Source organism: Cyprinus carpio, chromosome B5 (assembly GCF_018340385.1).
Source record: "Cyprinus carpio isolate SPL01 chromosome B5, ASM1834038v1, whole genome shotgun sequence".
NCBI classification, from domain to species: Eukaryota; Metazoa; Chordata; class Actinopteri; order Cypriniformes; family Cyprinidae; genus Cyprinus; species Cyprinus carpio.
Genome location: NC_056601.1, coordinates 30,210,674 through 30,230,836, shown reverse-complemented (window position 1 = coordinate 30,230,836; position 20,163 = coordinate 30,210,674). Strand labels below are relative to the sequence as shown.

The 20,163-nt window shown below is 35.8% G+C and overlaps 1 protein-coding gene across 4 annotated transcripts in view; it reads right to left on the bottom strand.

Annotated features, from left to right (window-relative positions):
* Window positions 1-18,081, bottom strand: part of LOC109082557 (yippee-like 1) — a 29,905-nt gene extending 11,824 nt beyond the window's left edge. For 3 of the 4 annotated variants that reach the window (XR_006154760.1, XM_042723098.1, XM_019097418.2), the window contains exons 1-4: window positions 16,486-16,753; window positions 12,042-12,329; window positions 3,593-3,636; window positions 1,461-1,569 (exon numbers count right to left, since the gene is read on the bottom strand). Coding sequence is in view for 3 of the 4 variants with exons in the window: in XM_042723098.1 (XP_042579032.1) it covers window positions 1,461-1,569; window positions 3,593-3,636; window positions 12,042-12,158 (270 nt within the window). In the remaining variant the exon portion in view is untranslated. Of the gene's footprint in view, window positions 1-1,460; window positions 1,570-3,592; window positions 3,637-12,041; window positions 12,330-16,485; window positions 16,754-17,854 lie in introns of those variants that run through there. The other variant, XM_019097425.2, reaches the window with a different exon arrangement.
* Window positions 18,082-20,163: the final 2,082 nt, after the last annotated feature.

The window sequence follows — 20,163 nt, the reverse complement described above, 5'->3', positions numbered from 1 at the left end:
CTGCTGCAATACTGTTGCTGGAACTACATTGATACAAAGATCTTAGCCAATCATGATAACAGAGGCCTTTAAGATACAGTAGCCAAAACAGCCTGTTTAAAAAGGTTAGAAAGAGGGAAGAACTTGTTTGGTCCAAGAAAGGGGAAATAAAATGCTATAAAAAAGCAAAATAGGAGACTTTTAATGTATTCTGGACAGAATAAGACTCCCCCTGTTACATGATATAACATGCTGAAATTATATAAAACTAGCTATTGCTTTAGTATGGTCAGCTTAACTAAAGTGTTTTTGACTGCTTTAGTCAGTCTGAATCTCCTCTCACACCTGTCCATTACTCATCTGACTTAAATCTGCCCACTAGAGCAGTGGTGTGTCAGCGTGCCTCTGGTTCTAAACCCTACACTGCCAGCTTTGACTCAGTTGGCTTGAAATAAGAGCTGCTCCTGAGAGTTTCTCATCAGATGATGGTGAAAAGAGCTTCGAGAAACTGGTCTGTGATCAGTGTTTCAGAGTAGTTTGAATCAAAAGGCTTTGTAATCGAGCATGTGGAGACCTGAAGACTAACAAGATTGAGTCATGAGTGTAAAATCCCTCTTAACCAATCCTGAGACACGATAAGAGCTCCGGTTTAATCAGGAAGAGAAACAACCACACAATATTTCAATACCTGCCGTCTACAAAAACACATAAAATTAGATTTTAAAATCTAATTTATTTTTGTGAAGGAAAATCTGAATTTTCAGCAGCCATTATTCCAGGCTTCAGTGTCACATAATCCATAATCCAGTTTCACATAATTGATACAGAAATCTTTTGCAGAATTATAAATGTCTTTACTGTCACTTTTATTTAATGCATTGCATGCTTGCCAAATAAAAGTATTAATTTCTTTAAAAAATATTTATTTATTGTCTATTTCTATATTTTCATGTTTGATTAAATGTATTCAAATATTAATAAAATGTAATTTCAAATGTTAAATTCACATTACAGATCTGTTAAGCACTATATTATGAGATGTGTGCTTGATTTAATGACTTATTAATGAAAGTTAAAATGCTATCAAAACTGATCTATTATTCAGGGTCTGCTGTTTGGATTGCGTATGAAAACACAACAGCATGAACTCTTACAGCATCGAAGTGGGTCCTAATTGAGCAGTGAATAAAGACATATATAGATCTAAATGTGTGCTGGACTGCAGTGGGAGGTCAGAGGATGTTAACTCCGGTCACTAGAGACCAGCAAAGTAACAGGATATCAGTAGACAAAAATAAAGAAATCCACACAGCTCAGATTAGCCAACTGCTGTCACTGCACCTGCAGAACAAGCACTCTGACAAGCACGTATCAGCAAAGTGCGACACTCGAAACAAAACGCAGCTTGTCTTGGGATGCAAGGAAAAGCATTTCAAATAATAGTCTATAATTTGCATGGAATGGAAGGAGAGTTAACTTACGTATTTCCAGCCCAGAGTGGTTTTACAATTTTCACAGTAGATGTCTGCCACAGCGTGTAAACCTGTTAGGAGAACCCTCTCCTCTGCTGGACCACAACCCACATTCACACTGAGGGAAAAGAGGTTAATCAATGGTCAAAATGATTATTCATGTGACCGATGGGTTTCCTGAAAGTCATTGTGGGTAACATTTACTGGTTGACTAATAAGGAGGTCAGAAGCAGAACTACAGCAGATGTGATTGCTATCACTGGAAACCATGTAGCATCGTAGCTACGACTAGAATAGCTTTAAAATTACATTGAATTTTCAACAGAAATCAACTGACATAAAAACAGACTACGCATAGGCTATTTTAGATGCTGTTGGTAACATCATATACACAAACTGCAGCATTACTTACAAATGATTTACACAAATTTGTTCTGCTCATCTTTAATGAGGCTCAAATGTTAGTAATCCTACAAATTAGTAGCAAAGCAAAATGTTATTTAAATTAGCTGATGGGGACCAGATGCATTGCATAATGAGCTGTCTTTGATATAATGGTCAAAATGATTGAAATACATACTTTAATAAAAATCATAATCTCACAACTTACACACAATATCGTTCCAAATTTGGGGTTGGTAAGATTTTTTAATTACAAAGGCTGCATTTATCTGATAAATGTAGTGATATTATTAAATATAGTGATATTATTAATATAGTGATATTATTAACAATTAAAATAACAGTTTTTTTGTATTGCGATATATTTTAAAATACAATTTATTCCTGTGATGCGAAGCTGAATTTTTAGCATGTATTCCTAGAGTCTTCAGTGTCACATTATCCTTCAGAAATCATTCTGATTTGTGCTCAAGATTATTGTCAATGGTGAAAACAGTTGTGCTGCTTAATATTTTTGTGCAAATAATGATATTTATTCTAGATTCTTTGATGAATGGAAAGTTCTAAAGAACAGCATTTATTTAAAATTAAAATTGTAACATTAGAACGATTATACAGTATATGTCACTTTTGATCAATTTAATGCATCATTGCTGAATACAAGTAGTAATTTCAAACACTAGCATATGATATTTGTAAATAATGTGACGTGCATCAGCAGGCTTTTCCAGTGGTAATGTGAAGTGATCTAATTTAACTCATTTTGCATTAACACATTCTTTCATAAAGTCTGTATAGTCAATATTGTATAATATTTCAAGAGAAACTCTTAATGAAGGAATCCTTCTTGTGTTTACGTTTTTATATCTTTGCAATTGCAATGTTTAACACTCATGCACTACTGTGCATATCCTAAGGAATGTCACAGTTCGCTAACATGAACACATTTAACCTATTTTCATTTTTGGGTGGACTAACCCTTTAAACACACTAGTAGCGCAATGCTAAAATATGAATGCAAAACAGCCATTCTCATTCCTTTATGAGCCTTAGATAGAGATATATAAGGGATAATGTGCAGTCACACGATCATTATGACAGAATAAACCCCTTCAGGGTGATATAACACCCATCTGCCTTGGAATCTGTCTGGGTTTATTTTGCATAAACAACCAGGTACATTATCCCTCATACACAATACTGTTCAAAAGTTTGGGGGCGGTAAGATTTTTTTAATGTTTTGAAGTCTCTTCTGATCACCAAGCCTGCATTTATTTGATTCATTTGTAGTTTAAAAAAACTGTTTTCTATAGTAATATTTTTTCAAATTTAATATATTCCTGTGATAGCAAAGCTGAATTTTCAGCATCATTACTCCAGTCTTCAGTGTCACATAATCCTTCAGAAATCATTCTAGTACAGCATGCTGATTTGCTGCTCAAGAAACATTTCTTATTATCAACATTTGTGCAGCTTAATATTTCTGTGGAATTTTCAGGATTCTTTGATGAATATAAAGTTCAAAAGAACAGCATTTATTTGAAATAGAAAGCTTTTGTAATATTATTAATATCTTTATTGCCACAGCTGATCACTTTTTAATTTAATGAATCCTTGCTGTAAAAAAGAACAATTTTCCTAAAAAGACAGATCCAAAACTTTTGAACAATAGTGTATCATTTTAATTCACAATATGGAAATTGCTCTAAATTACTAATGTGAATGAGATATATACTTACACTGAATTGAAGAGGTAGGCTCGTCCCTGGCTGCCTTGGAATGACTAGAGAGACAAAAAGGGAAATATAATGTTATATATGAATGATAACATTATGGACAGAGTTCTCCCACACTCACAGATACATCAGATGCACAGATGTTTTTCCATGAAAGAGTGTGTGTGGGTGTTGTGGTGCTCTCTGTATGTTTGCCTATGTGCGTGTGAGTATGTAGATGCTCATGGAAAGTCTGTCTGAAACACACTGGCTTCTGACAGCCAAGCTCTGGTCACAGGCCAACATGTGCATTTCATAAATGAGTCTCGGCATATATGTGTGTGCAAGTATGAAACAGTGTTTTCTTTAGAAAACGTGTGTATGTGGGTTTATGAGACTACATAATCAGCTCCACACATTGAGCTGGCTAGCGGAGAGTGAAGGAACAGAGGTGCCTTTATTCCTCTTCATAAAAATGGAGATAAACTTGAACACTGACAGAAGGCGCTTCTGTTGGGTTTCCATTCAGTGTTTAACAGTATTGTTCACCCAAAATGAAAACTCTGTCATCATTTACTCATGTTGGTCCAAACCTGTATGGTTTTCTTTCCTCTGCTGAACACAAAGGTGAATATTTGATTAATGTCCACTATTTTCAATATAAACCAAACTTTCAAGCTCCAAAATGGCAATAAATAAATAAATAAAAATTATAAGTTAAATTAAATTATTAAAAAAAACATAAGTTTTGTAAAATTCTTCCATAAGACACAAAGTCTTAGATTTGAGAACAAAGTGAAATTTAAACCGTATTCTCTGAAATCATTGAAATCTGATCTAGATCTCCTGTTCATGACATAAGTACTTGTGCAATTTGTGAAAAAAAAATTGAAGCTTGAATTGAAGCTTGATAACATACTTTTGGGTTTATCCCAAAAGATATTTCCAATCATAAGTGTCAGTTGTTTTTTAAGCTGTCTGTGTCTCTCTTTCTTCTCTGTCAATGTCTCTGGCTCTTTAAATTCTTGACCACTTCCTTAACCCTACTATATCTCCGCTGATGGTTTTTAAGCATTAACCTGTTTAGCCTCTACCACACCCTGTTAACACAGATAATAGAATTTAGTCCAAACAACCTGAACTAGCAAGTGTTTTTAACGGCTTTAAAAACACTTCAAAACACTTCCGCTTTTTAGCATTATCCTACTAGTATGCGCAATAGTTAAAGTCATGCTTGTCTTAGCAAACACCACTAATAATGAATTATGACACTTAGTGATGATGAGAATACACTGAGGAGACTGGAAAAAATACACTTGAGAACTTAGTCATAAAAAGTTGGTCTGTAGTAAGTAGTATGTTATACTAATAAAGTATGTTGTGTGCAATGGTTATACTGACATATTCATGGATGGAGCACTGAGTGCTTTGACACACCAGCTAAAAATATGGATTACCAAGAATTAGGAAAGCCTTTTGTGAAAATCTCACCAATGCAGTTAATAATAAAAGAATATTCAAACTATGATTTATCTACAAATGCAATGCATGCTTGTTGTTGGTGTAAGTGGCTGGATTTAGGCCAGTATGCTCCTGGTAACCAGCTGTCATCCTCAGTCGCAAGAGCTGGGACGGGGTGAATCGGCTTTACTTTTCCACTGCCGATGACTCGAGTATTCCACAGCAGCTGTCTGAACTCTTCTAAGGGGAGTGTCTAACCAGCTCGAGCCGAAGGCCAACAGGTAATTTTATAGGGACATTGACACAATGAAAGGCCCCCAACTGTGTCGTTTTACATTGTGGGACAAGTAAATCTGGCTGTAGCTACAATGGCGGTATGTGCATAATGCACATGGGAATGAGAGGAGGGGCGAAAGCAGTGCATTTAGGAGGAAGAGAATGCATTTAAGCCAGATCAATGAGATTTAATTACAGATCTGCCTCCATTATTATGCCAGAATTACAAAAGACGCGCGCTACAGTCCTGGGAAACATTCAATGCAAATAAGTAATGAGAAACATTGTGCAAATGTTAACACAAAGTGTTTTTATGCAAGCTTCTGATTCAACTTGCTTTTTAGTAAGAAATATTAAAGATACAGTCTTTTGTTTAAGAGATTCTCTTTGCAATTCATTCATTAAAGAATGCAAGTTAGACTTTAAATGACTTTTTCCCTTGCAGTGTTCCAAATGACTGGTAACTTTAAGATATTTGACATGGCTTGAGGATATCTTGGTAAGTGTTGCTTGGTTTTCAACTACTTTAACCATAACAGCAGGCCACACAGAAGGGATCCCTGGGATTCGACAACTCGCTCCTATTTGCCAGGGGGTGAATTTCTCTTTTAAAAGGTTAATGAACACTGAAGCTTTTTTCCGCATGACAAGGGCCAAAGCTATTTAGGTTAACCTGCACATGCAATGAAGTGTAGTAGATCAATTATTTAAATTGCCAGTTTGGACTTGTGGCCTACTGCATACAGTAAATGTTGCAAACAAAAGGGTGAATACTATTTCCTTCTTTGGGGTTTACAAAACCAAACCTAGAATAGCATTTCAAAACCTTCTACCAAATGCACATACACTTGTACTGGTATTGGTGGCCTGTTATATAAACTTTAAGACTGGTCACAACTTTTCTCACAAAACTTTTTTCACAATATCACTGCAAAATAAATGCAGCCTTGGTGAGCATAACAGCCTTCTCTCTAAAACATAAAAAAATATTCCCAACCCCAAACTGGTTGGTGTATGTAAATAAAAAATGAAATGCATTCTGGCATATGTGCAAGTTATTGTGCATGCTCAAATTATATACTTTAATACAATAGATTTGGAGCATGTAGCATTACAGTATAACTTCAAAAGCCAGTCACAAGATTTATGGCATTTATTAATTGAGTCATGATCACTTCATAAACTTTGACCAGCATCATCCTCACAACTTTAAAGTTGGGATATTCTGTCCACAACCATAGAACATCAAAGAACAGACGTCTCTCTGGACTTTATGCAAAATGTCTGAGATTCTTCCTGCAGCCAACACAGGCTGATTTTGACTGAAAGCCTAAAACTTTCCACCTGACTTCAACAAACCACCCATTCTTTCCTGCCTCTTTTACCGGTCTTCATTTATTTATTGGCTGAAAATTTACTCAGCACTGACTGGCTGACGTTCCTCACTCTCTCGCTGATCTTAACTCTTCTGCTAATGTAACCTGAGATTACTGTTGTTAAAACAGAACAAGTGGTCATTTACTGTTCCTATCAAAGGCGCCTGGCTCTGAGACAAACTGCAGTCAAAGCCGGGTTTGTTCTAATTCTTTACAATCACTACCTGATTGTGGGAGCAGTTAAGAGGCACATCTGATAGAAGGGGTTTGGTAACCCATTTTAACTGCTGAGGAGGAGAAATAGTGAGTTTTATAAAAAAGGGATCAGAACTGCCAACCCATCAACAAACAGATGCAGATAAAGGCCAAAACTTCATAAATGGTCACAGGCAGTTGTACTCGCAGCTTAGCATGTCTCTAACCTTGCATTACTCTGATAAGTATGAAAACAGAGCACACTAAAATAGTTGATTTTAAATTAGACACTAAAATAGCATACTTTTTAGGATTAAAAGGAAAAAAACCTTATGATAAACTTTTTTTCTTGATTTATTTGTCATCTTGGATTTCTTTTTTGTCTGGCAGAAGGCATTCTGGGATTATAATTTGGCAGTAATGGAATTGTATTCTACATTCGATTTTAGAGAGATCAATGTTTTGGCCAGGTCAATTAATCATACTTTTGGTCAGTTTGTAATAAATTGACCAGCTAACAGTATGTCATTTTGCCTGGTGTCACTTCCAATATCTACCAATCGCTATGTCATTAAATATAATACAATTTCTGTTTTCAAATATTTGTAGTAAATTTTGAGTAAATATATAAAACATGTAAAAAAAAAAAAATTTGCAGTTATTCAGCAATAAATTAATACATTTATGAAAGATGCATAAATTTAAGATGTACAAACTGATTCATTTATACATCTTACATAAATTTATGCATAATTGATGAACTATTAGTTATTTATCATGCATTATGAGAAATTAATTATGCATTATTAATGAATTATTAGCCAGAAAAATAAATAAATAAATAAATAAATAAATAAATAAATAAATAAATAAATATATAAATCTGGCCAAAACAAGGCATCTTAGAAATAAAAATACATCTATGGAAGAGAAACAGATAAATGAATAAATAAATTTGGCCAAAATGAGGCATCTTAAAAAGTACAAAATTGTGCAATAAATTTACGCAAGATAAATAAGTATATTTGGCCGAAAAGAGGCATCTTAGAAGGTAAAATAATTATGCTGCCAATGTTTTAGAACAGGCTTTGTGTTGGGAAAGTGCCTATGGTGCAGAGCGATTAGTTATGTAATTCTTCCAAGAACCTAGGAGTATTTTTTGGAGGTGCCCCATGTAAGGATTTTTACATTGCTTAACATATAAAGGTCTTTATGTAGAGAAATGCTACTCAATGCCCCATCTCTGGAGCAGATGGGGTGTCTGTCTATGAGCCAGAGTGGTGCTTGATGATGACTTACTGCAGCAAAGCCTTAGCTTAGCCTTTCCACAATACTGTCCGCATTCCATTAGCAATGTTTGATGCCGATCCAAGAGTTCAGCATGCAAGTCCTGCTTTTTGTTGGCTAGCACCATGCGTGCTAATCCTTTCTAATGTTGGCAAGTTTGTGACAGCATAATGCAAGATACCTTGATACCTCCTTGTTTATGAAAGAATGCATTAGTAGGACAGTATGCATCCTTTCAATAAAGTTTCAGCACAATTAACATATCAAGAATGTTTGCATTATGAAAGACAACAACAAGAAGAACAAGAATGATTTCTGACATGGCAAGTCTCGGCTTTTGTGGCTGTGCTGGAAGAATGAAAGTATGTCATTATCGAATTGACCTGCTTTACCAGTTAAAACAAAAAAAGCCACAAATATTTTCCACTTTCAAGCAATAATAAAGGCCTCCATTCTGAAATAAAGTGGGTCATTTTTAACAAAGCCATCTTTAAGGCACCATCTAAATGTCAGGATATGTAAGGATCTGTTGAGCTTTTCATGGTTTAATGTCTATTCTTGCAGATAACATCGCAGAAACAATGTAGCCTCTATAATATACAAGCTGCCATCGAGCAGATCCATTTGTTAATGAAATGAATATGCGTGCCATGAAAAAGCCCTTAGGTTTGCAGTAGCAACGGGAGAGAGGTGCTGGACCCAGACTATCACCCAATGGCATAATCAGCTTAGAGGTAATTCTTGGTGCTGAGAAGATGAAATGTAGAAAGGAAGTTGCAAGAGAGCTCAATGCAGCCATACAGCAAAACCTCTTTTCACCCAGTGCGACACACCTCCCAAGAGCATGTGGTGTTTTTCAAGTGCTAAGAGCATTAATGCTTTTATTTGGACACACAAACAATCCTGTCCGGGCGTGGAGACAGAACGAAAAGAGACTTTCTGAAAGATTCTGGAGGATGAACGCACTGGAGCCTGAGCTGAAGCCCATTCAAATACATTTTTTGCGCAATGTGAAATTAAATTCTTTGTCCTGGTCTACCTTCATGTCCAAAAAAAAAGTTTAACTGGCAAGGACGCATACAGTCAGTCCAATAATCTGCATGTAAAGAGGGCATGATATTACTGCTGCTCTCCACAGATCTTATTTTAGATCTTGCTTGTATTTATATACAGATTGCAGTGCATCATCATTACGTGTCAACAAGCCATAACTTGGCGGTAATAAGATTTGGACATTTCTACAGTAGATTTTAGAATTATAGAAATATATATTTTACTACGAGTGATAAGAGTAACACATTGGCCAGGTCAGTTAACAGAAGTGCGTTATTCAGCCTCACATCACCGCCGAAATCTATAGCCATTGCCAATATATATTATACGTTTTCTGTTTTAAAATATAATTGTAGTGAATTTTGAGTACAAAAATAAAAAAAGTGTAAAATTAAAAAAAAAGGAAATTAAGTGTTAAATTCAGCAATATACATGTAATAATATATTTTTATATATATATATTTTATTTTTTATATAAAAAATAAATATAATGTATCTTGACGCATATATTTTGAATGTAAAAAAACTTGTAAGTGTAAATAAATAAATTTAGCAATAGCAATGGATATATATATATATATATATATATATATATATATATATATATATATATATATATATATATATATATATATATATATATATATATATGTGTGTATGTATACGTAATAGAATATATATATATGCATATGCACTGAAAACCAGGAAAAAACACACATAAATAAATACTCCTTTGTTTAGGTGAAGTACTTTTAGCCTTGACCTGTTTGAAGCCATTGCAATATTTTTACAATAACAATACAGAATTGCACAATAATCAACAACAACAAATGTCTCCAAAAACGTAATAGAAATACAAGTTAATCCACATTCCTTTCCTTAGGTCAACATAATCCATAAAACGTTACTAGATGACCTGGCAGCTCATGAAAACTAAGAGGACATGTTGAACAGCTTCAGGTTTAAGACCCATAATGCTGTGTGACGTGCCTTCTTTTTGTATGTGAGCATTTAAATAGGTGCTTCACTATAAAAATGAGGAAGCGGATTCATGAAACTTTTCTCAAGAAAGTATTTTAGAACTTCTTAAGAACTTTTCAAGAATTTCACTTCTTGAACATTCTTAGAAACTTAACTTTCAAAAAATTCTTAACTTCTTCCTTAAGAACATCTTATTTCTTATTTCTTAAGAAAATTACAGGTGTTTTCTTATAGTATGGTAGTTCTTACTGAAGATTTGCTGATCAACTAAAAGCCTTTTTTTGGCTGCATTGCAGATGACGTAATAATCATGAAAAGAGCAGACAATATTTTCGTTGCGATTTGGTGTCATGATTTATAAAGCACTGTATTTTTTAAAAGTTATTTTTAAAGAGCCTGTTGCAAGATGGAGCGATTTGTTGCATGTAGATAATGGTAATTGTTGTAATTATACAATTAAAAACAAATTAAAATTAAAAACAAGTTACTGAATTTCAAATTCTGCAGACATGTCACACATAATCGTGAAAGATCATTTTTGTTTACATAATCGATCATTGGTGTTACTTTTCAATACTTGTGCACATTGCTAGTTAAAGTGATATATGTAGGTAGTGTTATGTTGTAATGAATGTAACCGCTTATGCTATGCCTACGACATCCACTGGAACGCTACTCTTTTGTGAATGTGCATACAACAGCCGAAGCTAGAGATTACGGTTTATACATTTTTTAATATGGATGTTTTTCTTACACAAACACTTTGCTTTGCTTCAGAAGGCCTTTATGAACTATTAAATTATTAGGTTATTTTGGCTGCTATTACTTTAAGAGCTGCCGCTGCTGAACATACCGCAGATCTGACACGCATCATACTTTCTCACGACTCTTTACTTTTTCTGGCATGCTTTAGGTCTTGAAGTCTCTACTAATGAGCCGACGAGCTGAATTGGGTTTGTTAGATAAGGGAGACAGTTCTGGGCTGCTCCAGGACAGTTTTGAAAACCATTGCATTTCAGAGACATGTTTTTAAATGTGACTAATATAACAAACACTTACATACATGCACAGTTTTAAGGCAGATTTAATTGACTTTTTAGCAACTTCATGACTTAACTGATGACATACCTACGACATTGCATGCTCATAGTATCATTTGCGCTTTAATATGAAATGATAAACAGCACGCAACTGCATTTGTGCGCGCAACTGAAGAGCATGTGCTATGAGCACAGTATAACGGCTGACAGGACAGGAAATTTTGTTTTTACTGACATATGACCTGAACCCATCTCATCTGACCACAGTTCACTGTTGTTCTGCTGATGCTCCGTCTTCACCTGTACCTTTTCCATGCTCGTTTGACTAGCGCCTGAGGTGAAGTTGGAGTGCGCATCTGAAAAGTCTCCCATTTGATGTGTTTGTTTTGATGTTGTTGTTATGAATTAATGCAATTCTTGTCAAGAAAAAAGAGACAGAAGCAGCAGTTGTGAGTGGGATGGCCAACCTTAGCTCCACCCCTGCGTTAATTGTGTTAAATATTTTTAACACGTTAACGCGCCAAATTTGACAGCACTTATTTACACTCACACACATATATGTGTGTGTGTGTGTGTGTGTGTGTGTGTGTGTGTATGTAATAGAATAATAAAGTAATAATAATAATTAAATATATAATATATATTTTAAATCAAAAAATTTTAAAGAAATAAAAAGCTACAGCACTTTGAAAGCAGCTGAAGTACTGTCACAGTACTTAATAAAGTAGTTGAGTTGGTAGTATGGCTATTTTTAATTAGTTACTCTCCAACACTGTCTGTGAGTCCATTAGAGACTCCACTGACCTTTGAGATGAGCTCATCGTGATTGGCGAGATGTGCCCGGCAGTGGATGCAGCTGTAGGTTCGGTGACAGTTGGGCAGGTAAGCCTGGAAGGTTTTGGACTTTGTCATTTTTACCATCTCACAGTCCTGGTGCTCCTCACTGGGTTCCTCTGGGTTGGCACTAGATGAGTTGCAGCTCTGCTGAACTTGCTGACAGAACAAACACTGGAAGATGCAAGCAAAAGCCGTCGTTGTTCTGGAGTGGATGTGTGGCACGCTCCACACAGACACCACGGGAGAAAATACGACCTGGAAATAAAGGGAAAGAAAAACAAAAATGCCTTTTTAATATAGTGCACAAGTTATATGTACTACTTTTATGATACTTTTGCATCCTTTCTGAAACTTGAAACTGCATGGAAAGACTAAGCATTCCGTTTCTAGAGATGTAATGATTCACTCAACTCACGATTCGATTCGATTCATGATTATTATTTATTTATTTATTTTTAACAAAATGATATTTAAGACAAATTATGAATTAAATGTGTCCTTTTATTATTCCTTGGACAAAATGCTGTACATTTCTTTGTGAAACCGAAATATAACTATAATAATAGTAATATACTAATATAGCACTTGCATATTATTGCTCTTTTATTGGTTTTGATTGCTTCTATTGACCTCATCTGTAAGTTGCTTTGGATAAAAACATCTGCTAAATTACAAAAATTAAATAGAATGTAAATTTAAGTAACAAAACTAGATAGAAACTTTAAAACAAGCCTCACATCAAATAAATAAGTAACACAAATAAAATAAATCTCTTCATATAAACAAAATAAGGCTTTGTCTGTGCTCTTTCCATATAAATTAGAGGCAACCACTGCATTTTCATCATGATCCAAAGCAGTTTTTAATTTAAATTAGATTGTATAATTTCGAAATTTCGAATGGTTTGACTTCAGTTTTGTGAAAATACACATAAAAATATCGGCATGAAACAGAAACAGCGGACGAGCTGAACGAGACGCAGATTCACTCTCTGCCAGCAGGTGGCGCTTAAAGCCTTTCCTTGGTTTCTGCTGTAAACAAGCAGCGCTGCACTTATGAACTTTAATATGCATTATACAGAGGCAACACGAAAAGAAAAAATACCATCTAAACTTTTCTAAAGACAGTAAGTTCCCCTGAGACATGCATTCATATAACCTCCTACCCCTAAATGAATCGTGATTTCTTTAGCATCTCAACCGATTTGATTCGTCACAGACTTATAAAAAAAATACATATAAAAAAACATTAAAGCACATTTTGTTTCATTTGTATCTTTTTATTCTATTGTATTTGTCCTTTGCTTTTTTATCACTGACAGTTTAATTATTTCCAATAATTTTGAGGACTTTTTGTTTGTTTGTTGAAATTCCACTGGTCTCTACAATGTAGAGGTCATAGCAACCATATTTACAGAAAATACATATTTTATATGTATCACTTTCTTTAAATAAATCACTCATTTAAAGTTTTGGTCATATGGCTCCCTCATAATCGTGTTAAATAATCGTGATTATGATTTTTGCCATAATCGAGCAGCCCTACAAGGTATACATCTTTAATTAATATACAATCTTGAACATTTCTTGGGAATCAAACCATGAGCTTGGTGTTGACAGTGCCATGCTCAACTTGAATGAACTATTTCTATATAGCATGAAAATTAGTCCTAGAATTGAAAGAATACTAAGCAAATGAGCAGCTAAAATAAGATAAAAATGAAAGAAAACAATCATTTCCTCTTCACCCTTGACACCTTAAGCCTGATCAGCCTGTGAGGCGTTGTGTGCCTGACGAAGTGTGAATAATAACGATTTTCCCTCCAGTGAATACCACATATTTAAGATTCACTTTTAACAACAACAGTTGTTTAAGCATGTCAAAAATGGCAGCTATTTGCCCTGTGCACCGAGCTAAGCCTTATTGCCACTGTGAGAAATCCAGTGTCTATTAGACCAGTGGTTCTCAACCCTGGTCCTGGAGGCACCCCAACCAGGGCCGTCCTTAGGGGGGTGCAACTGATGCGGTCTTGATTAGCTGGTTCAGGTGTGTTTAATTGGGATTGGAGATAAACTCTGCAGGACAGCAGCCATCCATGACCAAATCTGTGCACCCCTGCTTTAGATAAAGGGACTCTGAATATTACCATGTGATACCACTTTACCATGGTACTTTTTAGGAACATGATTCTAAGTCAGTGCTTAACAAACCTGTCCTGGAGGCCCCTCTGCCCTGCACCTTTTGTATGTCTCCCTTATCTCACACACCTGATTCCACTCATCAGGTCATTAGTAGAGACCACAAGAACTAAGTTGGGTGTGTCTGATTAGGGCAGTGGTCTCCAACCCTGCTCCTGGAGAGCTATTGTCCTGCAGATTTCAGCTCCAACCCCAATCAAACACACCTGAAGCAGCTAATCAAGGTGTTCAGGGCTACTTGATAATTACAGACAGGTGTGTTGGAGCAGGATGGTAGCTCTCCAGGAGCAGGGTTGGAGATCCCTGGATTAGGGAGACATACAAAATGTGCAGGGCAGGGGGTCCTCCAGGACAGGTTTGGAAAGCACGGTTCTAAGTCATTCTCATCACACTTGAAGACGAATGCTGAATGAGACACTGGAAGATTTTAATGTGCATTTTCTAATTGCCATCTCTTTTTGCCATTTGTCTTTCCTTAGTTTGCATACTGTTCACACAGTCTAATCAGAAAATAACAGGAAACTCTGTATACTTTGCTAATGAGAGGGCAACAACACAGACACTTCCGCAATAGCACAGGAAGCTCAAACCATGCCGACCAACAAAGCCACCAGCTCCGCTTCTGTGGCGCCACGTGTTGCCAGACCTCCCCAAAACAAGCAACATGCTCTGAATGACCTAAAATGAGCATGGAGAAGCAACCCCATCTTGCTTTCGCTTTGCATGAAACATCCATTACGCAATGTAAAATGAATCTTGATGCTATAAAAGTCTTGAATATCCACTTCTACAAATAATTTAAACATTTTACATATTTAAACTTACCAGTTACATCTTTGCATACGCGCAAAAAGAGATTCTGAGAATAGCAGAAACAGGGAATGAAAGAGGATTTGGGGTACTGCTTTTAATAATTATATAAATATACTGCGATTTGCACAGCAGATGAGAATATTTGTCATCTGGTATTAGTGGTCGATCATACGTCATTGTGCCATTATGCTCTTTAACACTTAAATATGCGACTGTATTGCCATTTATAGTCATCAAAACTCCCCACAATTATAAGCGACTTCACGTAAACACGTATAATATGCGGAGATGGCAACACTGCTGCGCGTTCATGAAGGAAACTAGAGCTCGAGCAGCGCGCGATGTGGCACGCGTCTCGGTGGAAATGAGAACTTGTTTACCTGTAAACATCATATCTGTGGATATGCAATATGCAAATCTATTAGTTTTACAAACGTGCAATCATATAAGCTCGAGATTACCACCAATATTTAAAGTATTTAATGCACGACGAACTATATTGTGTAAACAAAAATAACCACATTACGTGCTCGCGCAAATGACAAGTCATGCGTGTTTTTATAAAGATAAGTTGATTGAAACCACACACATATATAACATTGTGAAAATATATTTATGACTATTCAATCTGTTACTGGGAACAAAAGAAGTAGCCTAACGAAATAAAACCCGAGGACGGTGAATCTGAAGGAAGCTCAACAGCAGACAAACAAAGGAGGTTCATGAGCGCGTGTTAACCTGAGAGGATAAGGCTAATCATGAGCATTAAGGCTTAAGGAAAACAATAATAGCTATAACAAATCTAGCTATTTAAGAGCTCGAATAGCCACGTTAAGCTACTAATCACTTATAAAATAGCAATAAGCAGGTCACTTATTCAGTGCAACTTAAGCATTTTTTGTTTTACTTCGCTGCAAAGGGACAAACAACTAAAGCAAGATGTTCATAAAAGCAATTCAGCGCTCCAACAATAGGCTACCAGTTATAAAAGGTGCAAACTGATTGTTGTCAGCGGGATCTTTAGAGAAAACAACAAAGAAACTCTGTGACCAATGTGGATACAAAACAAAGACTCGTGCTTTGTGACAAAACCAGGAAGCGCTGAATGACACAGAGACTCAATTTGAGCCTTGATATCTGCAAACACCAATGTCAACGTTAAATTGTATGATTCGTGCAATCAAAATACTATATTTGAGTTTTATTCCGTATAATTAACATTTATAAATCGCGTGTATGCATCAGGCTCCAAATTTCTTTCACTGACAGACGAGAGATTTAGAAAGGAATGGTTTTTAGCTTGTCAATTTACTAACAAGCTTTCTAAAACAATAATCATGCTTTCACATGACAAATATATGAGTATCTCAGCTTCAAATGAACGTAAAGTCCCAACTTACCACCTGAACCGGATCTCAATTCGAAGTTTGGCATAGATTTTCTATAGGGAAGCTGAAGCTTTTTTTGTTTGTTTGTTTTTCTCAGAGCATACTTTGTGATATTTTTTGGTTTCGGTTGTCTTGTCTCGGTGCAGATTCCGTCTGAGACCTCAGACTGAGACTATATCTGTCAGATTTGCGTGTCGGTTAGGCTGTTCATTTCTCTAGTCTTTGTTGCACTCTTTGTGTTTGTGATAGAGTTGCTGCTTTGTGAGTGGGCGGGGCGGCGCGTTACTGGCGTGTAAAGCAGCCAATTGATGGTTTGCGGGGGCGGGGCTATCAGCCAAGTGAAAATAATCCCGGATGTGTAAATAAATACAATGCAATTGAACGATTATATAGGTTAAGATGATGACTTCATCGGATTCGTGTTTTGCATTATGTCCCCTACAAGAGCTACATGCATAAAGAATAACAAATCAAAGAATGACTGAATGTTTTAGATTTTAAAAATGATTTAGTAGTTAAAAAATAATTTAATAGGCTATTCGTTACATAGTTGAATGTCTTGCATTATAATATGTAGGCTAGTTATTATAATCCTAGCTACTTTCAGCCATATCATGTCACTGGTTCCTTTTTATAATAATACACCCACAAAGACGACATGCAAATCATTTTAGAGCAATATTGCTTAATAGATGGTTTAGGGTTCATGTAGGGCTATGTTTCACAACATGACAGCACTAAAGAAATGGCCCCATCTTTATGCGTCAGAGAGCATCTGCTACGCCTTCTAAATAATAAGTGAAGAGACTGCTTAAAATAAATGGTTGCAATAAACCAACCCAGTGTTTTAGTAACTGTGCGCAACTATGACGCCAGATGCGATGCAGAACGTCAAAACTTCCGTGGTCTGTGTCACTGACATCATATTCGGTGACAGTTCGCAGATAAATAACTAATTACCTATTGAAACAGACGCAGTGTTGCGACGATGATCAATATTGATCAGTAGTTCCAAACGCGAACAGGAAGGCGTGAATTCGTGAAGTCTTCGGATGAATAAGGAAGCCTGTCGCGATGATGTCATATGTTTTCATTCTGCGTCCCTTTTTATAACTCCGCACCACAGACAGTAAAGCTTTTCCCACGGACACGAGGCAATACATAATAAAATAAAAATAAAGAGTGTTGTGTTTGAAAGCGTCGTGTTTGAACTTGCTGCTTGCTGTATAATTTAAAAACAGCACACCAATGTGACCTTCGCTGAGGCACTTAGGATGCAGTGCTCTTAAAGCAACTCACACACTGGGGGGTTTGCATTTAGAAATATCTTCAAATCTGAAAAGCAAACAAGCCCAATATTGCATGATGCAGAATGCAATACCTTTTGGGAGGAAGTGGATCAGCTGTTCTCCCCACTGCAGGGCTTCTCATTCAGGAGCGCTGCTGTGTCCGCATGTGTCACGAGACGATCCAAGATGCTGCTGCTGTTGTTGTTGTTGCTCAGAGTCTACTGTTCATAGTTCTTCCGCTGTGACAGTCTTCTCTGCGGATTTGTTTCTCCTTTTTTTTTTCTTTTTTCTTTTTTGAATGAGACTGTGATGCGGTCACGTACGCGGCGTGGGTCTATTAGTGTGCGCTTCACGCTCACCAACATTTACTTCGGTCCTGTCTTCATTCACAAATATTCGCACGCTACACGAGCAAAAAAAAAAGAAAAGGTATTACTTGATATATATTATATATATATAAATAAATTAGGCCTAGGCTGTGGGGAAGCTGCGTGGGAATTTTATGGAATGCAATTTTGCAGCTGCATGAATGCAACGAAAATATGTCGAAAACAAATCACTGATTATCCGAAACTAAAATGATCACATTAACTCATAAGTAAGCAGTTTAGGCATTCTGTAGTCAACTTAAATTTAGTAAACAGCTATATTCAACACTATGCATAAAAAAGTAAGCGAGAATTAATAAAATGTAAAAAAAAAAGCATAGGCTAATTACAATAATAAATACTTTTTAGGTTGACTAATGTGGTTCATTTGTTATCAATGTAGCCTACTATACGCAGTAAGCCCGTGAAGTTCAGGTTGCTATTAGTACATTCACATTTGAAATAAACAACAATAATAACACGACTAATTAAATAAAATATTTTTATTAAGATCATTGAAGGCACAACAGTAATATTTGTCTTGAGCACTGAATGTTCTCATTATTAAATGTGTTTCTTTCTTTAATTATTTATGTATTTATACTCTCACTGACTGGCTGGATAGATTTTATAATTTAAAAGACACCTCATAATTTTATTTGTTCATATTCCATCCATTTTTTTCGACCATTTCTGTTGAACGTGTTTGCGAATATATATGTTTGTTATGACGACATTCTCTTCCGCAGACATGAAAACCAGTCAGGTTGAGGAAAACTTGTGTCAAACCAATCAGCTGCCAAAAGAGATCGCCCCAAGCTCTGCGCTCCAGACAAACGCGAGCCCGCGCACACAACACATCGCTTGTTTTCGATAATGCGCGTTCACAGCAAAGACACGTGCCAAAGCGCACGGCAGCGCGCAGCAGTCCTTATAGCCATAACACGTGGTTCAGGTAAACAGCGTGAAGGCCCGGATGTTGCTGCTATCTTTATCTTGAAAATCAGACAACAACAACGTCATCAGTTCTAATGGAAATATTAGTTGTAACGATAAATATGATATAGTGATTATTATTAAATAAACCCGTTTGACGAAATGGAAGAAGAACTGCCTCGAATGATGGTCAAATAAGCGATACGCAAAATAAGCAAACAGTCTTCTCACAAGCTCCATCAGCGGGGTTTTTTTTAGAAACTGCTGCCATCTACTGTATCAACACTGATATTACTCCAAACGCTATAGCCATTTTCATGATAATCACAGAAATTGTTCAGTGGCTGTGATAACCTTACAGTTCAAAGACTATATAATAATAATAATAATAATAATAATAATAATAATTATTATTATTATTATTATAGTCTTTGAACTGTAAGGTTATTATTTTAGTTTACGGCTTGTGCTTTAAGGTGATTAAGGCTAACTAGACAGACATTTTTATTCAACATTTTTTATAGTGATTTTCACACTAATGTAAAGTGTATATATTTAAGGTTTAGTACAATGACAACTTAAAGCAAATAATTACATTCTGGAAACAATTTAGAAAAAAGTATGTATGTATTATTATTATAATATATATATATATATCTGAATATTATTCTATAAGTTGATTGCATTTTTGTCTTATTGTTTCTACAAAACGTGTGTGTGTGTGTGTGTGTGTTGAATACCTGGCTAATCAACACTTTTTTGTAGTCAAGTGTTTAAGATTTTTCTAAACCCTCAACAAAAAGCAAAGTTATGTCCACATAAAGGCCTGTCATCATGCATTGGTGCTAAATAAGCATACAGGCATTTATTATGAATTATTATGTAATAATGATTGTCACATTCTCACAGGAGAACATTTCAATCATAGTGTGCTTGTAGTCAGTATCAGCCACAGCACTATTAGCTGCTTCTCACAAAACTGAGGGTTCACGCAGAGTCTAGTTTATTCTCACTGAACGTGTGAATAGTTCTCATCAAGCTGCCACCGGTTGTCAGGACGGATGGTTCTCACAGGATCCAAATTAGGCTCATGCTCA